Source organism: Primulina huaijiensis, chromosome 13, assembly GCF_012295235.1.
Source record: "Primulina huaijiensis isolate GDHJ02 chromosome 13, ASM1229523v2, whole genome shotgun sequence".
Lineage (NCBI taxonomy): Eukaryota > Viridiplantae > Streptophyta > Magnoliopsida > Lamiales > Gesneriaceae > Primulina > Primulina huaijiensis.
This window is the reverse complement of record NC_133318.1, coordinates 3,683,792-3,705,080: the sequence shown is the minus strand read 5'-3', so window position 1 is coordinate 3,705,080 and position 21,289 is coordinate 3,683,792. Positions and strand designations below refer to the sequence as shown.

The 21,289-nt window shown below is 36.2% G+C and overlaps 5 protein-coding genes across 5 annotated transcripts; 1 reads left to right on the top strand and 4 right to left on the bottom strand.

The window, feature by feature from the left end:
* Positions 1 to 2,047: 2,047 nt before the first annotated feature.
* Positions 2,048 to 3,433, bottom strand: LOC140956346 (presenilin-like protein At2g29900). The gene has a single exon (XM_073413059.1). It carries the CDS (start codon positions 3,344 to 3,346, stop codon positions 2,072 to 2,074), a length of 1,275 nt encoding a protein of 424 aa, XP_073269160.1. The 5' UTR covers positions 3,347 to 3,433; the 3' UTR covers positions 2,048 to 2,071.
* A 461-nt stretch (positions 3,434 to 3,894) lies between these two features.
* On the bottom strand, positions 3,895 to 7,918 carry LOC140990892 (glycerophosphodiester phosphodiesterase GDPD6). Its single transcript, XM_073460731.1, has 8 exons — positions 7,615 to 7,918; positions 6,328 to 6,506; positions 5,800 to 5,983; positions 5,536 to 5,610; positions 5,322 to 5,431; positions 4,972 to 5,190; positions 4,400 to 4,555; positions 3,895 to 4,205 (listed from the first exon to the last, which is right to left on the bottom strand). Exons 1-8 carry the CDS (start codon positions 7,625 to 7,627, stop codon positions 3,969 to 3,971), a joined length of 1,173 nt encoding a protein of 390 aa, XP_073316832.1. The 5' UTR covers positions 7,628 to 7,918; the 3' UTR covers positions 3,895 to 3,968.
* An 888-nt stretch (positions 7,919 to 8,806) lies between these two features.
* LOC140991701 (mitochondrial import receptor subunit TOM5 homolog) lies at positions 8,807 to 10,590 on the bottom strand. Its single transcript, XM_073461815.1, has 2 exons — positions 10,369 to 10,590; positions 8,807 to 9,082 (listed from the first exon to the last, which is right to left on the bottom strand). The coding sequence occupies exons 1-2, from the start codon at positions 10,453 to 10,455 to the stop codon at positions 9,005 to 9,007; spliced, it is 165 nt and encodes a 54-aa protein (XP_073317916.1). The 5' UTR covers positions 10,456 to 10,590; the 3' UTR covers positions 8,807 to 9,004.
* Positions 10,591 to 11,987: 1,397 nt separating this feature from the next.
* On the top strand, positions 11,988 to 13,315 carry LOC140991633 (uncharacterized). The gene is made up of 2 exons (XM_073461714.1): positions 11,988 to 12,184; positions 12,775 to 13,315. Exons 1-2 carry the CDS (start codon positions 12,083 to 12,085, stop codon positions 13,189 to 13,191), a joined length of 519 nt encoding a protein of 172 aa, XP_073317815.1. The 5' UTR covers positions 11,988 to 12,082; the 3' UTR covers positions 13,192 to 13,315.
* A 386-nt stretch (positions 13,316 to 13,701) lies between these two features.
* On the bottom strand, positions 13,702 to 17,014 carry LOC140991635 (mitochondrial import inner membrane translocase subunit Tim9-like). The gene is made up of 2 exons (XM_073461715.1): positions 16,793 to 17,014; positions 13,702 to 14,100 (listed from the first exon to the last, which is right to left on the bottom strand). The coding sequence occupies exons 1-2, from the start codon at positions 16,885 to 16,887 to the stop codon at positions 13,914 to 13,916; spliced, it is 282 nt and encodes a 93-aa protein (XP_073317816.1). The 5' UTR covers positions 16,888 to 17,014; the 3' UTR covers positions 13,702 to 13,913.
* Positions 17,015 to 21,289: the final 4,275 nt, after the last annotated feature.

Below are 21,289 nucleotides of genomic sequence, written 5' to 3'. Positions count from 1 at the left end.
TTATTCTCAAAAGAATAATAAAAAAGATTAAAGATAAAAAAAAATTGTAAATTAAATATAATATAAGAAATACAAAATATTATAAATAATTTATTCATTCACGTTATCTTATAAAAATAAAATTATCTTCATACTAATAATTTTGTTTGTTCCATCCAACTACATCATTCAACAAAAACGTATTATAATTACTATTTGTAATATAAATAAATACATATTTATGTGTGTATATATTTAATCGGGTATTCAAGTCGGATATAGATATGATATTACATTCACCTCCATCTTCGTATCCGAAAATTTTCATATTCGATTACTTATTTATTTAATCGGGTAAAAAAAATCTCTTCCACACCCTACCCCATTTGAGTTGATTCAGGTTATGAGGATTCAGGTTATGATCAAGAATTTTGCCGGACTTTTGTGAAATTCTGGGGGAAGATGGTGGCGGATTATTTGGCCGTTCTAAGCATTGAGCGACTTAGAATTGCAGGTGCTTCCAATGGAGTGGAAATGCTTGAACTCTAAAATCCGGAGATGGCCTTGTGCTTTGCTATGAGGCAAATAGTTTGTGTTTATCTTTCAAGTGCAAAATGCCTCTTCTACCAAGTTCTTGGAGAATATGGTTGCACTAGTTCCATTTGCTTTGTCGAGGCTTCAAAGGCTTCTGTCCTATGCCTCCTAGATTTTGGGCAAGCTGTGGCACTTGGAACCCGTAGACCAGAATGGCTCTGTTGCTTCCTTGACATGTACGTTGTTATAGTCGCCCTTATCCCTAATGTAGAAGCTTTGTATCCTCAAGAAACTGACTTAATTATCAATACTGAATTCCATGAGCTTTTGGATCGACTCGGGAATTCGGCTAAGGCCACCTTTATGGGTTTTGGAAATTTCATCGCATCTAGTTCTTCCACTACCCTTTCTGCAAATTGTTATATTCACCCTCTAACAAAGTACACTGTAAACTACATGATGTGCTTTGCAGATTACGGTGATACCCTCAATTCGCTTCTTGAAGATAACCATGCTGTGACAGTTGTGGTCATTTACATCAATATTAGAAGCCAACTTAGACGAGCAATCCAACTCATATCAAGATATTGTTTTGAAGCATATCTTTTTGACTAATAATAATATGCATTACATTGTTCAAAAGTTAAAAGCTCCCAGATCGGAACTTACTAGGGGGATGAATTGATTCGACATCACATTTGTAAGTACCGGAAATATGTAATGTGCTATAAAAGAATCACTTGGAGTTCAGTGCTTCTGTTGCTACATGAGGATGAATCGGGAAAGGCGACTGCTTTTGAGGATTTATACAGAAACGGGATGGTATTCCAGATCCGCAGCTTCGCGAAGATCTAAGGATTTCAGCCTCAAAGGCGATTATCCATGCATACCGCCACTTTGTAAGTCAAATTTCCAGTTCTATCGGTGACAAATACATCGAGTATCCAGAACAAGATTTGGCAACCTATATTCTTGATCTTCATGAGGGTACATCAAAGTCGTTGAACCATTTGCCAAGGATGTGAGTTTGGATTTTGGATGGTCCTAAAGCGTCATTCCTCCTTTACTAGTCTCAGTTCGGAGTTTTTGTGTGCTTGTAGTGTTAGATTTAGTTTTTGTACACTATTCCCTTGTGTATGCATTACAGTTTTAACTTGTATGGATCAAGGTGATTTTCATCTTGCATTTAACATCTTTATTGAACTTGAAATAATTAGAAGGTGAAGAAAGAGAATGAGGCAACATCAAGCATGCTCATTGTCTCGGTGGCTTCAAATACAACCCAAAATAATTATTCATTTCGTTAATATGACCTAAATACGAGAAAAAATGAGTATATGCTTAAACTCTAATGATTCAATCTTCCTTAAACCTTGAAGCTTCAAATTCATGACTACAACCTCTGTAATTCGCTAGTGTGTGTCCGATTTTCCGATTAAGGGGATGAAAAAATGCAAACTCTTGCGTTTACAAGTCACCAAAGGTAAGCAACGAAAGAAACATGAAATCAGTCACAAGAAATTCCAAATATGTCCGGCTAAAAAAATGTTCTTTATTTCTAAAACATCAACAGGTTCACTGAACATTGTACAACAAAATTTTCAAGCAATAGCCGAGTAAGCAAGTAGAACAACACACCTAGCAAGACAGACACCGGAAGTGCCGGTAGAACCTTCTCATACAGTGCAAGAAGCAACAAGGTTATGCCAAGACCAGCAATTATTGCAAGGTAACATGCATACACCGTCATGAAGTCATACATAGCAGCTCTACCAACTAAAACACTGTAAAAGATGAAGTCACCTAACCCAAGCTTGATCGCACCTGAGGATGCCAGGCCGATCCCTTCGAGCACAAGGTTCTCACTTGGAGCAACGTCTTCTGGTGAATTTAATCGGACACTTATTTGATGCTGAATAAGAGGAGCAACAAGTTCAGAATCCACGCTGGGAAACCGACCTTGTTCAGTATCAATGGTATTCCTCTCGTTTTCGCTACTTCCAACCGATAAATATGCCCCTGGGGTAGGGATTTGATTGGAGTTAAGCCCTTGATTTTCACCCGAACCACCCCTTCCACCTCTCCATAACCTTCTCTGTGCCACACCACCAATCGAGCCAGAATTGCTACTGATAACCGGTCGTGCCTCGTAGACTAAAGCTGGAATTTCTTCATCTCTTGATATAGCTAGCTCTACCAAGAGCCTCAAAGGTCCACCAGGCAGCAAAACTGCGGCAAGATCATACAATGCCATGGCAACTAAAAGCACCCAAGTGGTCCATTCGGGTAAAAGGGTGAACCAATAAGCAACCAACATCCCAATGACAACCAAATAAGCTTGTGTAACAAATATAGCCATTTTCGACATAAACACAGCCAGGACACCAACAACAGTGAAATTAAACAAAACGACACAAAATGTAATACAATCAACCGGAAAGCTGAAATCTTGGATCAAAAAAAGAGCAATCTCCCCGCCCAAGAACCCCAAAACTAGAAAAGCAGAGAAACCCATGTAGTATTTCAAGAACTTGGTGCATCTGAAATAGAAAAGCAGCACTAACAGGAAAGTGACCACTGTCACCATGGCAACAAAAACAAGGGAATTCAAAAGGGCTCCCTTGAATTTGTCCCATATGGAATCTGAGTTGGTTTCAGAGTAGGCTAAAGTGGCCATCGATGTGATTGATAACCCATTTGAAGAGGAATCCGTGTTGAGTAAAGAAACAAGAATCACCACCAAAATCATGCATATCGAGACTGGAGTTACGATTCTGACTATTTCTTCGCCGAGAGTTTCCAGAATGCTTCTGCGTCTTGGATTCCGATCCATTGCTGTGTTTGATCTTGGGTTCGACGGCTCGAAGTATGGGGAGAAATTCCTCCCTCATTTAAATGGGATCCACAACATAATAAAAATCTTATTACTTTTTCTTTTTTATTACGGGTCGACGATGGTTTATGTCATCACAGACATCATTAAAATTTAACGATACCAAAATATTAAATGTTTTTGATAATTAATGACGAAATTATTCTAAAATTGCAGGGATTATTTTATGAACACAAGATAATAAAAATCTTAGTGTTTTTAATAATTGAATTAAAATGTTAGCTGTGATGTAGGAATATATTAATATCTAATCTTATAACTATAATACTCCAAGTCCTTGTTTAATGTAAATATAAATAGTAATTAATGAATCTTTCTTTGTAATATCATCAAACTAAAATATAAAAGATAATATTTTAATTCAAACTTTTGACTGTTATCTTTCGTTGGCAGCATTTATTGATATGATTATCGTTAGTCCAACACAAGATATACGTAAAAAAATGTTTATGGCAATTATTGTCATTGGACCCGTGCTTAAAGGTTGGTCGAATCCAACCTTCATGGGCGCTAGAAGACTGGACAAAAACAACTGAACAAAATTCTAAATGACATAGAAATACTAATGTTTGAACTTTGTTATCATGGATACTATCTTATCTAGTAATTTATAAGCGTCTTCCTCGTCAGATGGGAATGGAGAAGTCCACTCCTGATACTGATGGAGACTGCCAGTGAAATCTGTAAAGAGTCCATCAACACCAATCCTGTGGATCCAATACTCGTATTCGTTATAGGGGTCTTCACTAAAGTTGAAGTGCAGAAACTGGTTCTCGTTTCGGAATGTGTAGGGGTGAACCTGTATCAAAACACCATTTCAAGACGAGTTTCTGATTATTGGCATGTTCGTTGAGATTGTTAGTAAAGTAACATCGCGTAAAATGAAATGTTTTCGAATGCATGACACAATCTTTGAGTTTAGACAGTTCTGTAAAGAATACCCGGTATTTGTGTTGCTTGGATTTATTTTTACTGGCAAAAACGAGTTTGTACCTGAAGATTATGAGCATGTGCCCTAGCTACAAGATCGGTGGGTGTTTGCAGATAATTATTGGATGCTGTAACAAGGGTATCCTTCCAAGGTCCAATTCCCACAACATATTCTTTGATAAAGTCGAGATATTTATCTGAAGTGATCTCCCAAAATGACTGTAAAAACATTAGTATTCGTGTCACATTTCTAGCATTAGATTGAGAATATATACAGATAACAAAAATCTCGAGTTCATACAACAAAGGTTTTGGGTTGTGAGTGAAGACAATTTCATAAGTAACAAATACGAAAACTAATCTGACAAACATGGTAAACATAATGCAATTCTATGTGAACATGAAAAACTAGTATGGCCTATCAGATAGAAAATCTACTCAAGGGGTTTTTTCTTGAATTTTATAGCCTACAATGGGATCTGATGATCAATAAATTAAAACACTTACTATTTCATGTTTTGGTTTTTGGAAAGAATTTGTGCGTAAATTTAATAATAGCCATCAATACCTCAAAAAAGATATGAACTTGTTAGTATCCGGTCAGATGTAAAAAGGATGAAGTGAAAAGTCTAGACCTGATTTGTATCCTGAGTAGGCATCGTCGTATCGTCAATTAGAAAGATCTTGGGCACATCAGTCAGGTTAGATATATAGGTAAGAGAAGTGGGTGCAAACGACTGAACAAAAACAGGCTGTTTCAACCATTGCTTTGACAAATAGGATCCCTTGTATCCGTACTTCTTGAGTGTCTCGACAAATTTGTCCTCAAATTTCTTTCCACCTGACCATTTCACCTGCCCAAACAAGATATGTAAACATCGGATGAGTTGACATATTTTAAGACAAATCAGTCATCACTCTACATGTTCGCATCTGTTGTTCGAAGTAAGATAGGGTTGTAGTAAGAAGAAAAGAAGGAACTCACATGTTGATTGATAAATACTGGATTTTTCATCTCTGGATATATTCCAACAACTCGTGGTGCATCAAGAGCGATTGAAATAAACTCTTCAAAAGTGATTATAGGAAATTGACCTGCAAATTGATATGAAACAAATTGCTTTTGTTAGATTTTTGTTTTGGACATGGCGTGTTTAATATTTCTTTTCATATAATTGTACCACAACTTTGGGACTAACCATTATATTGCTGATCCCGAAAATGGTACCTCTGTTTCACTCGCAACGATTTTAACTCTTTTATGGTGAAATCAACTGAACATCATAACATAAGATTTTAAAATGTTGAACTACAAAAAAATAAGTAAAAATCATTGTCCTGTGACATGGATGAATTATGGCAAACGAGCGTAGATCACACCTCAAGGTTCACCTTGATCAGATGCATTAAATGTGAAGATAGCAATGCTAGAAAAATATTTCCAGTTCTGATGGTGTTCTAACCTGTGAAATACCCGGTAATATTATCCCCTTGAACCTCATAAGTCCTCTTTCGATCAGAGAATTCCTTGTGCATAGCTATATCAGTTGTATCATCAAGGTTTACATCATGGAAGCATATAAGAACACCATCTTTCGAAGACAGAATATCAGACTCTATGAAATCAGCACCTTCTTCAATAGCTCGCTGCAAGTTAGTTTATCATACATGTATCAGACATGAAGGTGGCATGTAGAAAATATAGCTAATCAATCCAACATCAATCAAAATTTCGCATTAGGATTGGCCTGTTGTGAACGAACAATATTAGCTTTGAACTGGCCATGTTCAAGTCTCTGTACTGATTCAAAAGGTATTAACTACTGAGCCGTGATGTCAAGCATGACGCATTTGAGAATGGAGATCATGATGTTAATATCTCACGGAAGTAACTGAATTAATTTATTACTGATAACTAGGAGGAACTTTAGTAAGACGTGTTGGACAGCGCACATATATTATGGAAGGTACAGCCGTACAGGAGAATATACCATGTAAGCAGCAGCTGTTTCTTCGGGAATTTCTCCATTCGAACCACGATGTGCAATGTTATATGGACGAAATGTTTGAAGCGGCTGTCTGTTTCTGTCATTTCTTCTGCTAGGGAGAGGGTAAAGTGCTCTTGCCGAGCACCCAACAATTAATAGAAGAAAAAAGAAAGGGGCATGACCTGCAAAGCAATGCAGGACATGTAAAACCGAGCACTGGGAACACAAGTACGAGGTGCTCATTTATTTTTCTAATTTTTTGTTGTATTGAAAAAAGGAAACTTTTACATAAGTATCAGCTTCAAGAACACGATTATAATACATTATCTCTTAGTACATGAAACAAAATTAACTGATAGAGACAAGCATTTTACAGGATTAAATGACACAACACATAATTTAAGTTAAATTTAAAATAAAGAGATTTGCAGATTCCTACTACGTAATGTTGTGTAGGAGAAAACCACATCAACAATAGCCACCAGATAAGCTAATTCAAGCATGTAGAAATTCTTTACATTCCTTCTGTTTTGTTGCGGCAGGAAAGTAGAACTCACAAGGAGAAAGCCACATCAACAATACTACAATAGCCATCAGATAAACTAATTCGAGCACGTAAAATCTTTTCATACTATATCGTCTTTCTGAGGCCGTTTCTATCATAAACAAAACAAATATGCACCAGCGGACAATTTTTCGTTGAAATTTCAATTTTCAACTTCTAGTTTTCGTTCCACTATTCACAGCCCACAGGTCCTACTTTTCTTGTGCAGTACCTTATTACTTAAACAGTGCACAAGCCCATCATCTTGCTCATCATGAAAAATGCACTACCGGTCTCAAACTTAACAAGCATGAGCAACAAGTCACAGACTACAAAGCACAAGACTTTTAACATCTAAACCGACTGCCATCAACAAAATCCGAATACAAAAACCAGATTGATTTGATCGAATGCTTGATGCCACTGTAGCTCAAGTTGCTCCGATTTTATGAATCATCAAATGTTATCTGATTTCCCAGCAAAATTTTAAACACAAAAATGTCCGAACATAACTCAGTACAAACATTGCCGACACAAAATAAAATTCATGAAAATCCCACAAAACCCAGCTCACCAAAACTTTTAAAGTTCGACAAATTCCAGAAAACAGCAATATACGTGACATGTAAACGGAAGCAAAAGCTATGTCTTTAAATAAACTGAATCAGGAAATTGTCATAATCTCTCTGCACGACCACAAGAAAACATTAAGCAAATTTCAAGAAATGCCGAAAACGGATACTCACAGAACGAACCCATTGGCTTTGATGCTGATCCCGTTTTCCTTCTCCCTCTACGGATGCTCTTTAATTACAAATTTTGATTCAAATGGCTCTTTGTTTCTTCATCATTAAATATGATTATCCTCGCGAAGGCGGATTCTATGCCTTGGATCTACATAAACTGTGCGAATATTCCAACGATCGAAGGAGAAAGCATGCAAGAGATGACTGATGAATATAAACCGTCGATTCAGGAGGTACACATGGATTGGAGGGCTTTGATTGTTCTTGTAGTCCACTTTTTTGTTTTGGTTTGACTCCTGCCATAGGAGCACACTTCTTGGTGCATTGACAATCATTATATTTTATAATTTTTATTTGTTCATCGTTTTTTTCATTAGTTCTAAATATATAAAATTCATTAATTTTTTTTACAATTCGTGTGAAAATATATCTTTTTTCATCGGTTCTAAATATATATAAAATTCGTTAACGAATTTAAAACACATATAGACCTGCAAATATTGAACAGAAAGGAGTATTATATGCTGTTTTTGGGTCAACACTCCCGATGAATATTTCCATTAACGTTCTGGAATTTTAAAATTCCAGACTTTAACATTCCCCGATTACTCTAACAACCACAATATTCATTGAAATAGTTCATGAATTGAATCATCAAAATGGCAAGTGGTCTAACAATATCTGGACTCTTATTACGAGAAAAGACCATCAAGATTCATTAAAAAAAAGGTTTCCTACATTTACAAATTATTACAATAATCGAAGATAAAGGGTTTGCTATGTGAGGATCGTTTCGATTGCACGGGACCAATGACTTAGGACCAATAATGGTGGAAGCAGTAGAAAGTGAGGGAACCCAAACATCTTATATATTTGACTTTCTCCCACCATGGCAGATAAAGTTGACACACATACACACATACAATATACATACATGTGTGTGTGCGCGCGAGCGTGTATATAGAGGCGGAATCCTGTGTGTAAGGATGATTTTTTTTCTCCAGGACAATGTTGAACAAATAAAGTTCTCAAAAAACAACAATTGAGGTCCACAGAACTTTTATTGGCTCTTTACCCTCACGACGATGATAGAAAATGGGACAACCGAGAGGAAAGGATGCTGAACAAGGAATTCACTTAGCATAAATTGAGCCCTTCTCAAAAGTTACGCACGCACAACAAATATTCTCTGTTAGTTGACAAAGTGCATGCATATCGAGAAAATAAAACTCCAAAGTTCTTCACTGAAGTTAAACTAAATGTAAAACTCGTTTCATGAACAGCTGGTCTACAAAAACATTGATTTGGAATGATTCATGGAAAGTCAAAGCAGAGCACAAAAACGAGCCCCACACTGAAATGGCTAGGCACTTGGTAGTGCAGTTCATTTTCATATGGCCATCAAATCACCATACCGGCGCATCAAGACAATGGAGCCAGCAAAGAGCCCAAACGCACGGAGTAATTTCTGCAATGAGAGAAAAGAATGGGATAATGATTTGAATAAAAAAAATAAGGCATCAGAAAACATATAGCAGAGCGATTTAGATAAATTTGGAACAACAATAAAAAAAAAATTACTCACAAAAATAAGACAGGTGCTAATATATTTGGATCAAAGAAAGGGGTTGGTTGTATGCAAAGAAAATGATTTCTACGAATTTCTTAAAACACCAAATCTTCTATCAAACCAACGGAACAACAAAAATAAGGTTATCCACAAAACTGCACATTTTTTACACAAAGAACACTGAACAAATGGTAAAATTGATATATGGAATCCGAATTGGGAGACTGAATATTGTAAAATTTGTCATTCCTCGTACCAATCCAATTGGTATTCAACATTATTCCCCACCTTTACGATGTATAATATCATTATGTTCCAATCACAAATTCCTTGAGGCACGTGAATATGGTGAAAACAGATTTTCATGGAAGTTTCTTTCCAAGATTATTGGAAAGATACCAAGGCTTTGCTAACTCGGGATTAGTGTGTGGAGATTGTTGATATTTATTGCGAAGGGAATCGAGCTGCGGATTGCCTTGCAAATTTTGCCATTAGTAATTCTCAACCTGTTCTCTATTTTTGATACATTTCCTTCTAGTCTAGGGAATGCTTTTGGCTGCGGTCTCATGGAAGTAACTTATCCACAAGTTTGCATGTTTTAGATATCACTTTTGGTTATCTTCACATTTCCTTCAAAATCAAACCAGAAAAAAAGTTTTAGCGGCATCACTTCCCAGCAAAGAAATCCAACATCCAAACATAACCTATTTCAAAGATCAACAGCAAACCCAGCACTAAAAGGGCTTAATTGTATAGGAAGCAGCCGAGTGCAGCAATCCATTTCATATCTACCTCCACCACCCACATCCACAATCGATTTCATAATTTTCTAGGAGAAAATCTAGCCTAAAAATAAGCAATCGACATTCCCACACTCCACTGGTTTCAGAAACGAAAATGTTTTCCCTATCAATTGAAATTTGGAACAGCCGGACAGTTCATTTGAATTTCACAAAATGTTAAACAATAAATTATTTTTATTTCATAAAACCAACGATCAGATATAAAAATCTCAGCTGCAAAACATACAACGAAAAAGTTTGGGATCCTATTGATTACCAATAAACCTCAACCGGTCGGCAAAGAAATTCATACTTAACACCAATTATACCTCCTAAAAACAAGAAAAATGTAAGCACTGAAAGAGATTAGAGAAACAATAAAATAAGGTGATTTATAAATACCAAGTTGAGCTCCCGTTTCTCAGGGTCATGGACTTGAGAGTGCCAAAAAGCTTTGATATTCTCCACCGATAACACTCCATCCGCCATTGGAGCACCTTCTTCCACACGATTTCCCAACCACCGAGGAGAAAACTCGCGTGTGTGTTTTTCCACTGCGTGTAGGTGTTAGGGTTTTGGATCGGGGTTTTGGGGAGAGAAATCAGAAACAGAGGGGCCCGCGGCTTTTGCATACAAAAATTATTTTATAAATAATTATTGCATTTTTTTAAAATTGAAATAAATAATAAATCATTTAATTAAATCGAACACCCTTCGGTTCGAAGTTCGAACCCTAAACCGAGAGTTCAAGATCCTTTTTTGATTTCGAATCCAAAACCATGATTAAAGGTTGGAACTAGAGCTGTGAAAATAAGCTAAGCTCACCCAACCAGTCTATTGATGATCTAGGCCCGTCTCACCCCGTCAAAAAAGTGAGTTATGTTGATAATTTTTTAATCCATCCAAATAGCAGTCAATTGATCGTCATATTGGCGGATTACGAGGTGGACTAGGCTGGCTTGTCCCGACCCCTAACATAACAAAAAATTAGCAAGATCTGTCCCGCCAAATAGGCGCGTTAAGTTGACAATTTTTCAATCACCCAAATTGTCGGCTACAGGAAATGCATGACAATTTTTCAATCACCCAAATTGTCGGCAACAGGAAATGAATTAATGATGGTAGATGCAAATTTGACAAATGAAACATTCAGACGGGAAGACGCGTTTTCATACGTGTTTTCACACTGACGAGTCACTCTATAAATAAAGCTTCCTCCCTTTATTCGTATATCATCTCACTCTCGAGTTCTTCTCTCATATCAATACATTTTTATTTGAGTGTGTTGTTCTATGATACTTGTGAAGTGTTTTGTTCTCCTGTCTTAAGAGAGTTTGTGTTCTCTTTAGAAACACAGTAAGTGTTCGTACATCATAAAATATTATAGTGGAATTTATTTCATCTTGCCCGTGGTTTTACCCTAACAATTTTTAGGAGTTTTTAACGTAAATCTCGATGTCCAATTTTATTTTTTATTTCATATTTATATCTCTAAATGCTGCACCTGAGAGCAACACAAATAACAGTTTGTAGTGCATCGCGGGCTGACCTATTTCACTAGCCAGTTTTGGCGACTCTGATTAGAACCAAGAACTTCTTGCTCGATTTTCATCCTAGTTCCTATAAAAGACCGATCAAGATCAAAAATTGAAACCGTGGATTAACTTCAAGTAGTATGATGATTTATCATTTTAATACTTTGTAGAACTTGAATCAAACATTGGATTAAAAATATTTATTTAATAAACTAATGTATCATTATAATATTTAATTATAAACAAGTTTGAAACAAAATAGTTATTTAATCAATATTTCAAAAAATAAAATATCAAATCAACACATTTTATAAACACCAAAGTAAAAGGTTGTTCTCCATCTTATAATCAAGACGATAATATCTTCAAATTAATCAAGTAAAACACAACACTGGAAAAGAAGCAAAATGAGAAAGATAATCACAATAGCCAATCACATGGTGCCATTTGTACAAAAAAGAAAAATAAAAACAAGAAATATTTTGCTCCACACAAAATGATAATTCAGAGCCTGTATTTGTCCAAATATTCTTCGGAGTTTTGCAGTACATTTTCTCCACCACTAATACGGAGAAGAAGCGATGGAGATTATGGCGGCAGCACCGTATTCACCTCTTACAATCAGATCCATGGCTGCTAAAAAGCCCATTTCTTCTACCGCCAAAACTGTTGGCTCTAAAAAGGTAAGTAATCTTCGTCAAATGGGTTGTTTCGACATGTTTAGTGCTGGAAAAAACACAGATTCTTTAGTGTAATGTAGTCGTATCTAACTCTGTGTGTGGAAGATGGGTTATTTTTGCGTAGAAGTTCTTGATTTCTTTGAAAATTGAACTTGTGGGTTGCCTATGATTTCGAAGAGGAAGAATCTTGGCCAGAATTTTGATTTGAAACTAGAGATAATCTCCACACAGACCCTTGCTTTCTGGAGATCATGATAGAATGGATATGCATTCATTATGTTTGCATGGTGAGAAGACGACCACCCATTAGTTGATTACTTGTTACTCGTCTTTGTTTCATTAATAAACGTTAGGGAGTGTGTGACGGATTAATACTGAATTCAATATCCATTAAAAGTTCATCTTATCAAAAGTCTACACCATGTCTTAATTATCTTCGACAAGTAAAGAAATCGTGGTTCAATTTGATGCTACGGCTTTACTATGTTTCGGAATCCCTATTCCATAATCCATTCTTCTTCACTACATGGTCATTATTCTTGGGAAGAAAAGAAAGAGAAATTGATGAGAACATGTTATGTCTTACCTTGTAGAGTACAACGGTCTATCCTCTGGGAGAGCCCGCACGAGTGGGCAACACAGCGTCGGGGACGCCTGTGAAGCTTTTGACGAGGGTGGAGCAGCTGCGCCTCCTCAGTAAGGCGGAGAAGGCCGGCCTCTTATCAGCAGCGGAGAAAGCAGGGTTGTCGTTGTCTGCGATAGAGAAGCTCGGCCTTCTCTCTAAAGCAGAGGAATTCGGTGTCCTGTCAATTGCTACCGACCCTGGAACGCCCTCGACTCTGCTCACTCTGAGCCTGTTTTTACTTGTTTTGGGCCCTGTGTTCGTGTTCTTGGTGCCGGAAAATTACCCTTGGCAGATAGGACTGCAGTTTGTGGTTGCTGGGGTTTCTATAGTTGGTGGATCTGCTGCTTTTGCTACCTCAAATCTTTTGTCTAGTCTGCAGAAATAAAGAATATGTTGTTGGCATATTGATGTAATTTCTAAGCATTTGTGGATTACATCAACTTCTTTCTGATGGAGTACAATGTAGCATTCATTTTCTTGTTTGTTAATATAAACACGCAGTTTGTGCTTGTGCCCTCTGGCCAATTTTCATTTTTGTGACCAGATTTTTCAGGGGTGTCCTGTCCAAATTTAGGATGAAGACTTATATGTATCATTACTGGATGACGAGGTTTCGTTCCAAATTTAGGATGAGATATATCTATCTTACCATCTCCCCTATATGATGTGTCCACAAGGATCAAATTAAGAATAATTCATTTTCAATCAATGAAGCTTCAATTTTGAGAAAGAAGCTGATGCTTATAGATAGAAATTCTTTCTAAATGAGAATTGAAAGGATGCTTCTAAAAAACAAACAAAAAACAAACTTTATGTATTAGTGCATGCATCCAAGCATATCATAACTGCTTCTATTGTGTTAAAAAAAACAGAGAGATAAAGAGACTCAGAAATGTGAAATTCAAATTATTACTTACGTATAAATCTAGTCATAAGTAACAATTTTTCAGCAAAAATGCTGCTATCTTGCACCACGAAATGATGATCAGAAACCTTGAATTCAAAACAATCTTTTGGTTACTAAATAAAATGTTGCATCCCGACGTTAAGTAAACACAAAACCAATATTCTCGGAGAAAGACCAGCCCCACACAAGGAAGAGGCATCCTAATCTTGTGTAGGAGCACCCTGGTTTAGCTCTGCAAATCTCATGCCAACACGCATAGAGTGTTTTAGGAACTTCTCTGCACATCTGCGAACGCAAGTTTCCTCTTGCTTGTCAAGAGTCTTGCGACGGAAAGTGTCAACACAGTCGGTGAAACATCTCTCCACCAATGAGTTATACATCCTTAAACTGCAGAACAAACGCATGAAAAATTAAATTTAACCCCTATTTCATAAATATTTTGTGTTTTTTATATAAAACAACCATTCAAATTCATCTGAACTAATGTGCGATCATCCTCAACGGAAAAGACTTCACGTTGGATGCAATAATTTGGTCCGTAAAACAATACTAAATAAAAACAATTTCTGATGAATGTACAATACTTCCCAAGCAATACAAGATAAATAATTGCAAGAATTATGACACTTCATGCAGGGAGCGGGAGCATACAAGTGTTCCTTTTTTTTTTTAATTACAGAGCATACAAGTTTTGAAGTCTCTCAAACACCAAAAGAGAGAAATACATATGGTTATTGTATTACAAAAGAATGCAAGTTAGCAATCAGTATAGCTTTAGGAAGCCCACCAAGCAATTAGGAGTTAAGGCGCATTAATACATGGCCATTTATTAGGAAAGAGATAAACTGAGGGGTACTGTAACTTACATCTGGAGAAAATATATGACCTTAGCAACAATAAAACAGAGCCAAAAGTAAACCAACCGTACACCAATGGTTGGATGATTAGCAACAATGGGGTTGGGTACCATGGTGTCAAGTAGCAAAAGAGATGTTGCTCGACTCACATGCACTCAAAAACCAACGGACGCTGCAACAAAGAACCAATTGTTGAGCTAAAACCTACAACTACATTTGCCAAAAAAAAATAACAATAATAAGGGCCGGGTCTTCTTTTATGTTATCCAACAATCTTTGTAGATTCGTGGAAATGGCAATAATTATATTCTATTTGCAGGCGAAAAATTTCGGAATGTATGGATCCTAGAGAATCCTCAAGTTAGAAAGAACTTCCACCAACCAGCACAAATAGCATCCCTATCAGAACCCATAAGTTATTACAAAGTTTCCAATTATGATAAACTCTTATCACATTAACGACCAAGTGAGTCCAAGACTATATTTACAGGCCATAGTAATTTAAGTCGCAAGGTGCACTAAAACGCTTAGGGTACCCTGGAGCCTGAGGCACAAAGCGAAGCGCACGCTTTATCGAAGTAAAATACATTTGACATAAATTTTAAAATTCAATATATATAAAGTGATTTATACTATAATATTATATAAATTAAATATTTTTCACAAAGATAGCAAACAATATAAATAAAAATTCATTAATAGATAATGTAGCATAAAACACAACCAGAAAAAAAACTTCAATCTTCTAAAATTCATTAGTAAATTAAAAGTGCGTAATATATTATGGAAAAAAATTCAAATATCTAAATCTTAAAATTCTTATTCATGTCTTCAACTATATCATCATCCAAAACAATGATGAGTTGTGAGTATAGAAGAAATTAGATCATTGAATGATAAAGACTTACTTTGTGATGGAAAACATATTTTTGTCACGGTGACCCATATTATTGGCTTCTCTTTCTTTTTCATTTAACTAAAATGCACAATTTGATTTACAAAAGTGATACTATAAGAAGCTGAAACATTGTAGATAATCATATTCAATAAAATTAATAACAATAGAGGGAAGATTACAGTAAAAGTTTGCATAAAAGACTTTTGAACTTTCTAATAAAAAATTCTTACATAAATTAGTGACAATATAGTTTTTTTTTATCATTAGGCAGTCATGGGTTTTGCTAATTGGGCTTCAAAATTGTTTGGACTTGAGTTAATTTTTATTTACCTACAAAATGACAGCCCACTTATTTAAAGCGCATGCTTCTGCGCCTCTGAGATGCCTCTGCCTTGCAAAGGCACGCACTTTAAGTGCGTTTGTTTCAAGTGTTGAGCCTAGGTAATAACCAGGCGCAAGCTTTTAATAACTATGTTACTGACAAAAGACCAAGTGTATCCAAGACAATATTTACAGGTAAAATGTGAGCATTTTGCTCAACAAATATACCAAAAGGATGATGAAACCCCTTAAACACACAGAGGTACCCTAACGAAGCTCGAAGGAAAGGTTAAGCAAAACATAGATATAGAAAATAATGCCAAACTACTACAGAAATGTTTCGGCAAGTTAAAATAAGCAACAAGAATGAACACAAACTTTCTTAGTTCAATTACCTTTCTTAAATACAAGAGACCGAGTTTTTAATTTGATATAGAGTACATGAGGGCACGTCTCCCATTTCAAGCAAATGACAAATCAAAGGGAGGGATACAGATTTAAACATCTATCGAAAGATATCATAGTTTGGCTCGAGTCTAGAATAATTGGAGTAAAAATAATCATATTTATAGTACATTTCAAATTATTATCCCTTTCAACTCCAACTTTATTGCATCCAACGAGTCATGCGAACTCTAAGAAGATATTGCTATTAATTATCTCCAAAATATTACACTGCTCATTGGCAGAGATGGTACATTATCTCACACTTCCCGGAGAATAAGCACATTCAACAAGCAGGAAAGATTAAATACTGATTACTGATGTTCAGCCTAAGGGGAAAAATATTATCGTATCATTGCTCTGACAAAAATCATAAACAAATTTTGCATCACGGATTAAAAAGAAATTTGAACTGAAACAACAAATCATTTTAGACACATTCTGACAAAATAAAGCTGTGCCTAGCTTCAATTAATCTTCAGAACAGAAGAAAATCCCAAACTGTTCAACAAAAACCCAAAAATTCTGCATCGGATAAATTAGGTTAGCTGTTGCATACCTGTCGCGGATTTGGAGCTGGTCGATCATGGCCGTCATTCGGAGCTTATCTCCCTCCGGAAGAGAGTCCAAATCTCCGAGCATGCTCTTGTCCATTTCAGCGATTTCGAGAGAGTGCAAACTGCGATGCGCAAAGTATAACTAACTCTACAAAGCAGGGATCGATGTTCTTCTAAAAACTTAACTTCTGGAGGAAGAAGAATGCAGTGTGTTTTAAGGGATAGAATAAACGGACACGATTTGTAACATCGAGCGGCTCAAAATAATTCAAGATTTGGACAATAATTTATTCACATCTATAATGTCATACTAGCCACCGAGACACACGCGTTGCGTGTGTCATGAATATATGGAACTGATATATTAAACATTCATAACACTGAGTCATCATCACACCAAAATATCTTGTACTTGAATCATGAAAGGCAGTGAATTCCAAAGCTTAAATAAATCTGTCAAACTCAATTTGTTAACATATATGATATAAGTTTTGATTATAAAAAATAATATTTTTTGAAGGCGTAATATCATCTTAGCTAATAAATTGATAAAAAAAACAATTAAAGATGTATTTTTTTTAGGCATTTTATGTATAAGTTAAATCCTCTCTGTTCTAACGTAATAAGAAAATACTAATTTTTATAGAATCATACCCAAGTACAACATAAACTTACAAAATAAATAAGACAATCTATTAAAGCGTTCTATAAACAAATTGATATGAAATAACAAAATGTAAAATAATGCAAAACTTTTGCTAAATGAATTGCAATTAAAGTAGAAATTGACAAACTCTTTTTATTTGTCAAAAAACAAAAATATTGTAAGTAAATGACTTGAAAAAAATGAAGAATAATAATTCTAGCAGTCGTAGCAGAATTAAATCATTTACGGAATAACAAAATATGTTTTGTTTTAGTTGAAATAGAAATAAACAAATTAAATAGATCGAACAAAGGAAATATGTTTTGTTTTAGTTGAAATAGAAATAAACGAACGGAAAGATATATGAGAAATTAGAGTGCAAAAGTTGTTTAGTAAGAACAAGCTGAAACACATTTCTTTTCCGCACACATTTTTTTGCAGGGGTTGCTTTCATTCTAGTTGAGGTTGAAACAGGAAGGACTCAGAGACCAATAGATTATATTGATGGGTTGCCTCTGGAATCTGGCAGTAATGGGTTTAGAAGATTTCCACTATATCCAAATAGAATAGTCGAGGCAAATATTGCTGATATTGTCCACATAAAGCTTATGCGAAACAATGCATTTGTCACCTTGACAGATTCCAAAGGTAACAAAAAACTGGGAATATCTGCATGAAAACTGGCTGGAAAAAGGGGTAAGCTCACCCGATACTCTGGGGAAGCAGCTGCAGAGGACATAGGACAGAAGGTAAGGAAAATGAAAATAAAGTCAGTAGTGGTGGTGAAAGTGAACGGGTCGAACTTTTTCAAGAAAAAAGAAGCAAACAATCCTGAGCTTCAAAGATGGCTATTCGCATTCACGTGCAGTTTCTAACCCGGGTTGTTTACATCGAGGATGAAAGGAATATTTTATTCCTGAAATCTATTTAGATTTTATTTCGATTTTGCACTCCTAGACAAAATTAAAATATTTGTTTTCCTAGATATAGTATTTAATTGAGTGAGAAATTTATCTATAAGATATAAGGTATTTGTTTTAAATTAGAGTTTGTTTCCTATTAAACTCTAGTTTCCTTATACATAGGTGGGAAGGATCCTTGAAGATCTAGGTCAAAGATGCACCTAATATAAAAATGGGATCAAATCATTGAAAGAAGGGTGAGAGAGGCGGAGAGAATATACGTCGATGGCTATTGGAATTTTGCTGGAGAAAATTCAGGACTGAAGGTTTACATAAGGAGCTTGAAGGACTGCATCAAAGACGTGACCGTGTTGAGGATCAGTGTTGCCAACATCCAAGAACAACACTGACGCAGAGTGTTTGTTCGACGGGTGTTCTTCGGTTTTGTGTTTGAACAATACATTTTTGTTTCATGCATCTAGTATTTACTTTGAGTGTTTGATGCATGTTAATTCCTTAGAGTGTCAAGGAATTTAGTTTTGTTAATCTCGCTAGTATTGTTTTGGTGTAAACGATTTACATATTTTTCTAGTGAATTTTTGCCATGAAGTATCACACAAGTATTAGTACTTGTGCATGATTTAAACCTGAGTGTTCATTTATTAAAGTTATATTTGTGTGTTAATAATTAATTTCCGCTGCCGTGTTGTGTGCCGTGTTGTCAACACCAAACACAACACAGAATTCTGTTATTCTGATTTTTGTTATTATTTATTTCATGTACGCTTATGCGCAATAACCTTAACAAGTGGTATCAGAGCCAACACTTGATACACTAAGTGATTGATTCTGTTATTCTGTTGTTCGTACAGGGGAGGAAAATATACAAATAACCTGATGGATCCACTCGCATCAAGCACAACATTCAGACCACCAGTCTTGGATGGTTCAAACTATACCCTTTGGAAAGTCAAGATGAGGATGTACATCAAATCCATCGAAGAAAGGGCTTGGCAACGTGTCTTAGATGGTTGGTCTCCACCGAGGACAGTTGATGATGATGGTGATAGCAGAAGTAAACCAGAAAGTACTTGGACCAATGATGAAGTTCAAACCTCGAACTTTAACTCAAAGGCGCTCAATGCTATATTCACTTCTGTTGATGTCAATATGTTTAGTCTCATCACCAACTGCATTTCTGCCAAAGAAGCTTGGGACATTCTTCAAAAGCACTGCGAAGGGTCTGAAAGTGTTCGCAGAACCAAACTTAGGATGTTAACCTCTAAATTTGAAAGCTTAAGGATGGAGGAAAACGAGACTATTGTAGAATATGATCGAAGACTACGTGATATTGCAAACGAGGCCTTTAGTCTCGGTGATCCTATGTCAAACGAAAGATTGGTGAGCAAAGTTATGAGATCCCTTCCTGAACGTTTTAATATCAAAATCTGTGCCATTGATGAATCCAAGGACACCTCTACACTTAATCTGGAAGACCTGATTAGCTCTCTCAGAACATTTGAGATGAACCTAGACTTACAAAGAAGAAATACTGGGAAGGCTATCGCTCTTCAGTCGACTGATGATTCGGTGAATAGTCTAATTCAAGAGGCGAAGGATTCCGATCTTGGTGAGGAATCAATCTCCTTGATCACAAAGAAGTTTGGTGACTACCTGAAAAGAATGAGAGACAAAAAGAAAACTGTGCCAACATCAAGACCACAATTTACCCCTTTTGAAAGAAATAAAACAACTGCACCGACTCAATTAAATTCCAGATCAAGAACCAATCTATCAGGACGACCTGAAGTGACAAAACTTGATTCAGTCCAATGTCGAGAATGCTCTGGATTTGGACATTATGCAAATGAGTGTGCAAATCGACTTCGCAAAAATAAAAACATGACAGTCTCCTTAAGTGACGATGATACTGATGAAGAATGTGACTTGAAGGAAGGAGATGATTGCACTTCACTATCTGCTGTTCAGAAAGACATATGTAAACTGCAGATCAATCCTCTTGGTGTTGCCACTGGTGCTGCCATTCCCAGCCGCAACACTCTGCCAAAATCATTGTGCCTAAATGCCAAATCATTGGAAAACACAAATGCTGAAAAAAACCAGGAATCTGACCAAGAAGAACTCACTGTTGAGATTGTTCAGATGATGTATGAAGAACTATATCATGATTGGCTCAAAAGGAATGAGACAAATACAATACTCTCAAAAGAAAACACTGATCTAAAAAACAGTTTGTCTCGCCTTGAAGTTCTGTTGAGTAAGAAGGATCTTGAACTATGTAAAGTCAAAGATGATCTTGAGAAGGCAACAAAGACTCTTACTAAATTCAATTCAAGCTCATCTAAACTTGATGAAATGCTAACTATGGGAAAGGATGGAAGAACTGGTCTTGGATATGTTAAAAGTATATATGAACACGGTGAGTCATCCAATATTGATTCAAAGACTACAGTATTTGTGAAGGGTGTAGCAGAATCCACTGTTCCCTCAAGTCAAAATCCACCCATGAAAATATTTCCAAACTCAAAGTCCACCACTGAACAAAAGCGGAAAACGCGAAAGCGTCACTTCATCTGTCACTACTGTCACAAGGCTGGGCACATTAAACCTTTCTGCTACAAACTCAGAGATGACTACCTGAATTGGCATTCAAATCGAGTGTTGCACGGGGTGTTGCACAACACCAAGCACAACACTGCAGTCAAGAAACCTTCCACAAAGAAAATATGGGTACCCAAAACTGTGATACGATGCAATGTCATTTATAGTTCTTTAAAATCTAACATTGCAGGTGCATGGTACTTTGACAGTGGGTGCTCACGCCACATGACCGGATCTAAAGAACACCTCACTGATTATATCGAAGTAAAAAGTGGGCGTGTAAGCTATGGTGGTGGTGCCAAAGGAAGAATTGTAGGCAAAGGAACACT

Bases quoted from the DNA above. Each gene is read 5' to 3' on its own strand.
- LOC140956346 (XM_073413059.1), bottom strand. From the start codon at position 3,346: ATGGATCGGAATCCAAGACGCAGAAGCATTCTGGAAACTCTCGGCGAA.
- LOC140990892 (XM_073460731.1), bottom strand. The intron at 5,611-5,799 runs GTTAGAACACCA...TATGATGTTCAG, and splicing joins TATTACCGGGTATTTCACAG to TTGATTTCACCATAAAAGAG. The intron at 4,556-4,971 runs GTCTAGACTTTT...ATGTTTTTACAG, and splicing joins CTACTCAGGATACAAATCAG to TCATTTTGGGAGATCACTTC.
- LOC140991701 (XM_073461815.1), bottom strand. From the start codon at position 10,455: ATGGCGGATGGAGTGTTATCGGTGGAGAATATCAAAGCTTTTTGGCAC. The intron at 9,083-10,368 runs GTATTTATAAAT...CTCTCATTGCAG, and splicing joins AGAAACGGGAGCTCAACTTG to AAATTACTCCGTGCGTTTGG.
- LOC140991633 (XM_073461714.1), top strand. From the start codon at position 12,083: ATGGAGATTATGGCGGCAGCACCGTATTCACCTCTTACAATCAGATCC. The intron at 12,185-12,774 runs GTAAGTAATCTT...CTTACCTTGTAG, and splicing joins AAACTGTTGGCTCTAAAAAG to AGTACAACGGTCTATCCTCT.
- LOC140991635 (XM_073461715.1), bottom strand. From the start codon at position 16,887: ATGGACAAGAGCATGCTCGGAGATTTGGACTCTCTTCCGGAGGGAGAT. The intron at 14,101-16,792 runs GTATGCAACAGC...TTTGTTCTGCAG, and splicing joins CAGCTCCAAATCCGCGACAG to TTTAAGGATGTATAACTCAT.